The sequence below is a fragment of the Morone saxatilis genome, unplaced genomic scaffold, assembly GCF_004916995.1.
Source record: "Morone saxatilis isolate NCDOM2014 unplaced genomic scaffold, NCSU_SB_2.0 Contig7, whole genome shotgun sequence".
Classification (NCBI taxonomy): Eukaryota; Metazoa; Chordata; class Actinopteri; family Moronidae; genus Morone; species Morone saxatilis.
In genome coordinates this window covers 14158860-14167790 of record NW_023340246.1, presented here as the reverse complement: position 1 = coordinate 14167790, position 8931 = coordinate 14158860, and the positions used below count along the sequence as shown (strand labels likewise).

Below are 8931 nucleotides of genomic sequence, written 5' to 3'. Positions count from 1 at the left end.
CAGTCGCTGTAGTTTCTCCTACAGGCTTGGAAGGCTGAGCTGTATTCAGTTGGTTGCAATCTGAAACTTCACCACTAGATTTCACCAAATCCTACACACTGGTCCTTTAAATCATGAAAAGGCTTTTTTTTGCGCCTTTTCATGGTGAGTACTGATCAACCTGTGAGTTTCTTCTGTGGCTCTGGACGAACTTTCTACAGTCTAATAAAGCAACCCCTATGATGTCATTGTGATGTCATCATCGTTATCTCTTTTTGGGCTTGAAGACTACAAATCTTTACCAGAAAGCTTGAATTAGCAAAAGGAGGCCTGGAGTTGGAGACACACAGGCATTTACCAGACAAGGGTGGTATATTAAAAGATAATGAGTTGCATTATGGGAAATGTAGGATTCAGTGTTTCTGGAGCTTGATCTCCACTAGTGTCTCTGACTTCTGCTCTTTCAGTTCTGACCATTTTTTCTTTAATTAGTCTCTTGCAAGCAGTTACTAAAATCAGTCAAGTACCTCTTTAAAGGTTTCTCCTACCTTACCCAGATACTTCATCTATATACTTAATTAATCTGAAAACACTTTAAGTAAGTAATTTTGCAGTTTCTCCTGATCTCCAACAGAGATCAATAACACAAGGACCTACCTACTGCTCCTGTGGTAACATCAGTGTTGGGGCTCAGGCCTAGAGAGGTCCTGTAGTGCTCCATCAGACTGAGTAAAACCAGGGTCATCTCCTCTCCGGCTCTCTCTGCTGCAGCCTGCGGCTCCAGTCCACTATCGTGCTCCTGCCAGCTCTGCTCTGAAGGCGACTCTCTGGACGGGGGCAGGAACGTCGGGCTGCCCGGGCTGCTCGCTTCCTTTCTGTGCCTCGCTGCTGCATCGCTCACGTTCGTCTCTGAGCTGGTGGAGCAGTCTACACTTATCACAGCCCATTCTGAGGGAGCGGACAGTTTCTGTGTCCAGTCTGGGACTGGAGAGGTGGTGCAGGGGGTGGCGCTGCCGGCTGGTGATGGCGTCTGTGTCTTATTAGAGGACGCTGCAGAGGATAAGGCCATGGCAGTCAGCTCTGCCTCTGAGGGCGTGGTAGGAGGCGTGTGGAAGAAATCTAAAGGAGAACCTGAGAGGGGGGATAAAATTGTAAAACAGATGGGGAGCTAAAGAAAGACAACATCAGAGAGAGAAAACTGTACAGAGCCTTAAAATAAATCTGATATAAGTTGAAAAGTGTGCTGAATGCAAAGCTCCCCCTCTTCTTTTCCTCGATGCAGATGTCAGCACTCGCTGCCCGCTCCCTTATTTACTGTCCTGGGCTGACTGATGCAGCAAAAAGCTTCTCCTGCCAGTGTCTTGGCAGGCAAACACTCACACGCTGTTCCCCCATGTGGCAAGATCCAGGAAGAGAGGTGATTTTACCCTGATCTACTATCTAACAGCTGCACTCACTGCTACCACAAAGCGATTACATCCATCATCGATGCTGTTAGCATTCTGCATAAACCAAAAAATGAAACCAATTTTCACTGATTTTCATTTAGCAGTTAGGTTTGGTTTCTGTCTAAAATGGCACCTGTCACTGAAGAATGATGTTAAAAATAACGTGATTTGCTGTTTATGAGGTGCACTGGCTGATTTTGGCTACAAGGATCTCCACCTGCTTTGACTCAGATCTTTTCATGCTCCTTCCTCCTCCTTGCCCTTGTGCTGTAGTGCACGATTCTGCAGACTCATCATTTCGCTGGCAGCAGCATGATGTAGTCTGCTACGGCAGGGGAGCTATTCTCACCCTCTAGCCTGAAACTACTTCCTGCATACTGACAGCCAAGAGAGGGGAACCAGGAGCAGCATTTTAAAACAGCTGTAAGTGAGAATTAAACAGAGCGGGCAGCTGAACGTCTTCAGTTAGAAAACAAGACGTGTGAGGCCGCAAAGGGGCAGTTTGAAGCATTTGTTGAGCCAAATGACAGCTGGCTTTGAAGCTGAAGGATACTGAACGAGAATGTTCTTCCCCTGATCCTCTGGAATACAGTTTGTATTTCACTGCGATGTTCTGATTCATCACTTCTGTGCCAAGAGAGTGTTTCTGTAATTGTACAGGAGCTGACACCAGACTTTAATTTAGACAAACAGGGTACATTTATAGAGTGTCAATCAGTAGAAATGTGACGTTCATCTTACAGCAGCCCCACTTTATGATTTAGCCTGATATATTTACAGAGAAATCTGTAAATATAAGATTTTGGCTTTCTTATATCGGCATGATTTGGGTAAAATAAAAAGATATGTGAGTGGTCTTGGAATTAGGGGGGATGTAAAGAAAAATCATGTTAAAGCTATTTGCTATTCTAACTGAAAATAAACTTGTTCACACAGTAATCATATGAAGGTCTCAGTTCGGTGTTCATTCGTATTCTGAATTGTTATTATTTTGTAATGCAGAAGATCGTATGTCACATTCAGAAGACATTTGTTTATGTTGTTTTGAGTGCAAACCAGCTTATTTTCTACATAAAGTTTGGGGACATACACTGAAATAAAGAGCACGTGGCACTTCCTGTTGCAGAACCAGGAAAGATAATAGTCTAAAGATCATGTGTAGAATCACCAGAAGAAAAGTGTTAGTTCAAGCATGTGTAAGAAACAACTTGAAAACGATACTATTCTCAATCACCTTCGAGGAGAGCAACAAATAAATGAACAGAAATAATTTAAAAAAAGAATAAAATCAGCCGGTTTCCACAGTATTTCAAACAAAACCATTGTTTGTGTCATTAGTCTTTGTCCTTTAGGTACCTGTAGTGCCATGGCTGTCTTTGCCAGTATGGTTACCCATGATCCAGCAGGGGTGGGTATGTGGTCAGGCTGCCCCAGTGTCCTTCACTGCGTCCTCTGTTTTGTAAGGCCCCTCTGCTGTCTGGACAGGAGGGAGTAGATGTAAATCTTTTATGAGTGTGACTCGTCGCTGAACTCTTGGTCACCAGAATAAAATGAGTAAAACATGTCAAGAAAAGAGCCTCTGAAGACCTTCGCTCTGGGTTACTGCTTCTAAGCCTGAAGGTGGGAGCCAGAACAGCTTCCCCTAACAATGGGGTTCTTTAAGATTATGGTTTCTTATTCAACATTACAACTGCAACATATTACTACCATCTGCAACATACTACTACCATCTGCAACATACTACTACCATCTGCAACATACTACTACTACAAACTGCAACATACATACTACTACCAGCTGCTCTTGGATGGTACAGGAGTCACTGTGTCAGGTGTGTCATCTACCTGCAGTTCTTTTTGACCAGCTCACAACAGCATAACTTGACATAAAGTAACATAAAAGGTCTTAAAAATAAAAAAAGAGCCAGAAATGTGTTAATAACATCCTTTCTAACAACGTATACACAGGCTCCTCTGCAGTGCTGTGTAACACTTTGAATAATTAACCAAACTCCGTTGAATAATCATGACATTTAAGGTTGTCATGTCTATTAATTAAAGACATAATACATTAAATGTCACAACTAACCTCAGTAACACGTTGGTGGTATCTTGAGGGAAATTCGGCACACACATGATTTCATATTAGGCACAAAATTTCAAAATAATTACATTTTTTTCCCCAACAGAATCACGCTGCTGACTACTGGCCTTGAGTATTGTAGGATTAAGCTACCTACCAGGAGAACTAACTCTAAAACCAGAAATATTATTAAATCAAGAATTTGCTCAGTCGATTGTAAGCCTTATTAACGAGTCATTTCTTTAATGTTTAAATAAAACTGCGGTGCTACATTAGTCCCGCGTCCAAGGAGCTGCGCCACACTAAACTGTCCGGTTGGTGAATGAAGTTTGGAGTCACGTTTTTCCCCTAAAATAACCCGTGTCGGGGTGGGTGGTATTTATTTATTTGTGTGTTAAGCTATTTGGGCTGTGACCAACCACCGACACTGCACGCACGCACACACACACACACACACACACACACACCGGTTTCATTCATCCTACCTGCTCAGCCTGCCAGCTGGACGCCCTCCAGGTTTGGTCCCCGGCTGTCCGTCCGGCGGGCTTCTTCTCCGGGTGTCTCTACTTCCCACTGTCGGGGGTATTTCTGCGCACCGTCTCCCCAAAGAAAAATCACCGGAGGACACTGTTCCTGTCCGCGTTGCTGACATTCATGTCTCCCCGATATCCCATATTCACCAGGCAGCTATAGAGGCGGACAGCATCTCTAACTTGGGTCCAATATCCCCTCAATAATAATACCCAACTCTGCTTCGCCTTTAAATCCAATGCGACAAAAAGCAGAGAAGGAGGCAGAAACAAACCGGCTGCGCAGCAGCTGCACGTTGGATGGACGACATGAGTGTTGTCAATGGCATAATTTTAATGTTTGGAAATAATGTTTTCACACAAAGTAACGAGTCAAAAAGACTGAATAATGTATCCAGTCTGTTGAAACACCGCTGCTGCTGCGAGAGGAAGCGGTCACACCAGCTGGAGGTTAATTATCTTTAAATGCAGGTGTGCTGGTGTTGGCACGCGGCAGATAACAGGTTACAGCTTCACGCGGTCCGGATTACGTCACGAAGCATCTGTCATAGCTCCAAAGAGATATATATCTTTTTTTTTTTTTTGCTGAATCAGGTCCAAAAGCTGTGATTTCCAAGTGTCAGTGAAGAGGTTCCAGTGGATCCACCTGAATGATCAAAGCAGCTCTGACTGCACCAAATACTGGATTCAAAGCAAAGTCACTGTATTATTACGTATATGAGCAGTGGTGTAGTGAACACACTTCTAAATCCCATCTGATGTGTGTTTTCTAGGATGGCAGAGGCATGACACAGCTGTAAGTAAGGAAGGAATAAGGAATACTTAAAGTTCAAATGTATGAGGTTGTCTCACCCTGTAGCCTGTGGGCTGGTATTGATTCTTCTGTGGTTGAGCTCATAATGTTCTTCCTCACTGCCTGCAGTCGAGCAGCAGAGGTTAAGTGACAATGTGAAAATACCATACTGGCCTATCTTGTTAAATATGCAGTAGCAGTCCTTTATGTTTAACACTGTTATATGATATGTATGTATATTCACTTCTACAGGCACAACTACACCACCGTATACAACAACTATATACTGAACAATGCACTTGTGTTATTTGTCTAAGACTAACAGATATCATCTCTGTTTTCTATTTACGCACAACCATAATTAATATAGGTGAAGTATGAAGAAGATTTCATCATAAAATGTCATAATGATACTTAAATGGAAATCCAGCTGCAAAATGAGAGAAGGAAATATACCAAACACAAGATAGTCATGGTAGTCTGTATCCACATGAGACAACCAATGAGCCTTTAACTATATCAGTGGTTCCCAAACCTTTTCCTTAAGGGACCCCTTTCTATCATTGAGTAAGCTGACGACCCGACTAAGTGATATATTTTATTTAACAATTCATATTATGTTAAATGTATAACAGTAACAGTACAGAACAACTGATAAACTGCACAATGAACCCAAACCGTTTATACAACGAGTGATTTGGAGGAATGTGAATACTACATAACTGCATCTCTCTGTATGTATTTTTTATGTTTAACAATTATGATTAATATGCTTCTAATTCAGTTTTTTCTTCTCCCTGACGATTGGCCATTGTTCCATTAGCTCTGTTTGAACTGCTTTCTAATGCAGGATGAGGCTGTTGAGCAGAGACGGTTTTATTAGACCCCTTAAAGAAGACCTCACAACCCCCTGTGAAGTTTTAGCGACCCCTACTGGGGTTCCTACTGTACTACACCCCTGTAGAGCACTCAAACAGGGGCCTCACTTTGCACAATGCAAGCCTTAACCCTCTTATTTATTCCTCAGATCTGATGTTTTTTTGTTCACATTATTTGTTAAATGTGGCTCATATGATCCTGAAGTGACCCACAGGACGAATGTAGAGAGTGATGTAGTCAAATGGATTCTGATATGACACCGAGGTCACAAAGCAAAACATCAGAGTTGTGACTGATCTGGACTACATATGAACTATCTGGGGAGACTGTAATGTATGTTGCCAAGAGAGCATGTTAAAGGTCTTATCCAGGTATGATCATATTCTGAGCAATAGAATTTAAATATAAATATGTTAAATTGGTGCAGTGAAAATGACTGTTGTTATTATTATTGTTGTTGTTGTTGTTGAGTGTTTCAGGACCATGGACAGAGCACAATGAAGAAGATTGTCTCTGGCGCCCTCCAGTGACCAAACTCAGTACTGACAGGAATAATGAAAGCGGCAATAATATTTGGATTTATTTTAAAGTCTGTTCTGTGTATTATTTCTGTAAAATACAAGAACTATTAAGTAATTCAAGATAAAAAAATTATCTAAAGATGAGGATTTTTGTAATTTTGTAAGATATAATTCTTAATTCTCACCCAAATTGATAACAAACAGTTGGTTGAGGTAACTTGTTTGAAGCCTGGATGAAGTTACTTAGTGTAAGTATGATCTGTGGGACTTCTCTCTCTTTTATCATGTACAATGTTTGTCTATTGTCTGAGTTGTTTGTTGTTAAAAGGAGGAATTTCTTGTCTTTTACTGCAAACCAAATCTGTGTACAGGTACAAATAAAGTTACCTAACCTCAGCAGGTCTGCAGGGAGTACAGTAGACCAGAACTTAAAAATCACAACTTCCTATGAGTTTTATAAGCTTCATGTAGTGTTTTAGGGACATATTTTTCCCTTTTATGGAAAATATATTTGCAGTGTCTCATATTTTAGATTTTGTTTCTTTTACCTTCAAGACAGGTATCATTCTTCTTACATTTAATTAAAATCTACTTACATCTACTTGACATTTTTGATTGAGGCACCATAACAGTGTGTGTCTGTGTGTTTAATTGTTTTCTAATGTTATATAATCAGTGTTTGGTAATGTTGTAACTGCAGGCTGATTTGCACTACATGAAGTCGTTTTGTTTCTGCAGTGTGAGCAAAGGTCAAGAGAGTTTTCAGCTTCTGGCTGTTTTATGGACTGTGCCCACATGATTTCTCAGTGATCTATACACCACACCATGACACAAAGTCAGTTTCTCACTCAATCTTATTTTGTACTGGATGAATGTGCTGATATTTATATGTTGATGTGTGTCTATAGATTTGTTTCTATAATGGTTAGTGTGATAGAGGTGTGATGGTTTTTAGTGATTGGATTGCTTTGTTTGTACCTGCCTTCATTTTGTACATGGTCCTTGTTTAAAAAAGACTAATAACTTTCCATTAACACTGCCCCCAAACTAAATTGACCATTTAAAAAACAAAACTAGTTCCTTTTGTGTGTGTTTATAACCATTAAAACGGTGGAGTCATTGGCTCTGAGTTCTGGGCTGATGTCTCTATGAAGTGGCTGCAAGTAAAAGACAAGAAGCAGGCACAGTATGTGTAGGTGGAGACTGACTGTGAAGGTGCAGCACAGGTGGATGTCAATTACGAGGAGCTTTTTTTGAGGAAATATACGCTGAGCTTGTGCTTTGCCAGTTCACTGCTGGTACCAAACCCCCACAGGAACTGCCCTGGGACACAGCAGTCAGACCAACACTGACCTGTCATGAAGCTCAGCTGGAGGAAAGTGGTTTGCCCGAGGTCACTTCAACAGAAGTTGTTGGAGGACAGCAGAGTGTTTTTCATCCATTCACACTCAAAGTTATTTCATCTTCACTGGATATGTTTCATTTCATATTTTAGTCATCAGGCCATAAAAGCAAAGTCAGTCTCTGTATTTTATATCATATGATTTTAAATTGTTACAATTGTTTTAATTACATTATGTTGTGGATCCAATTTTTATTTACTTTTTATTCCTTGTTTTAGTGTAAAGTACTTACTGACTATAACTTAAGAAGAGCTACATTGTAGGCTGAATACAGTTATTATTATCAATATTGAATAATAAGGAAAATGAAACTGTAATTATATGAAAATGATGTCACTGTTATGTTAGGGCTACTATTTTTTTGCCTGTTTTTAAGTTTAGCTCATGTAGCTCAGAAATAAGACAACACTGGTACAAAAATGTAATATTCAAATAATGTGGTTTATTAAAATAGCAAAAACAAATTGAATAAAGCATTTTGTGTTTGGTTTTCACTATAAAAGCCAAACATTGCTCTCCTATAAATCATCTGTTTAAGTTTATATGTTGGGCGTGTTGGAGAAGTTACATGTAACGTTGTTTCTGTTTGTGTCAGTACAAGTAGGGCACTGTAGGTGCAGACTTTGTGAAAATGGCGTCTGATATCGGCTGCCTTCACAGGAGGAGCTGTGCTATCAGTGACCACAACAACATCAGTGCATTATAATAATTAATCTCCAGAGAATGAAGTCCGCCGCCGCATCGGGACTTGCGTCGGACAAGAAAACCCCGTCGAGCCGCCGTCATCATGGGAAACTACGGCTGTGCTGCAGATGTTTCTAACGGACAAGGCAATGAACATCTTCACGGCTACCAGGGGACATGATCGCTTTTCACTCATCCATCGCCCGTGTACTATCGAAGAAGAAGTGACCCTCTCTGAGGAGGAAGATGTCAGCGTTGAAAAAGGTAGGAAGGAAAGCAGGGAGGACGAGGTCGTGTTTGTGCATGAGCCGAGCCTGCAGGCTGAGGGCTTGTTGTTGTTATTGACTGATAGCCTATCAATAAGTGCAACCCCACATGGGGTCTGATTGGGGATTTTTTTTTTTGACTTGCATCGCGCACCTGGTGTGAAAGTGCCAGAAGTTGTGCAGAGCATGAATGAGTCACTCACTGAATGCTTCTTTTGCACTTGTCAGGGTTGTTTTCTTGCACCCACCAATCAATGGCACTGAATGATGCATGATGTGTGGGTGAGAATTTGAGTACATGTGTTTTGAGGGAGGAGATGTGTGTGTGTGTGTGTGGGGAGGTTGG

General features: G+C 41.1%; 2 protein-coding genes across 3 annotated transcripts in view; one reads left to right on the top strand and one right to left on the bottom strand.

Moving 5' to 3' along the window:
- Positions 1–4459, bottom strand: part of LOC118340932 (cytospin-B-like) — a 7977-nt gene extending 3518 nt beyond the window's left edge. For both annotated transcript variants that reach the window (XM_035679097.1, XM_035679096.1), the window contains exons 1-3: positions 3995–4459; positions 2784–2904; positions 637–1110 (exon numbers count right to left, since the gene is read on the bottom strand). In XM_035679097.1, the coding sequence (XP_035534990.1) occupies positions 637–1110; positions 2784–2823 (514 nt within the window). In that variant the 5' untranslated portion in view covers positions 2824–2904; positions 3995–4459. The remainder of the gene's footprint in view (positions 1–636; positions 1111–2783; positions 2905–3994) is intronic.
- Positions 4460–8468: 4009 nt separating this feature from the next.
- LOC118340261 (disks large-associated protein 2-like) overlaps positions 8469–8931 on the top strand; it is a 107646-nt gene continuing 107183 nt past the window's right edge. Inside the window, exon 1 of the mRNA XM_035678133.1 lies at positions 8469–8583. Coding sequence (XP_035534026.1) covers positions 8469–8583 — 115 coding nt within the window. The remainder of the gene's footprint in view (positions 8584–8931) is intronic.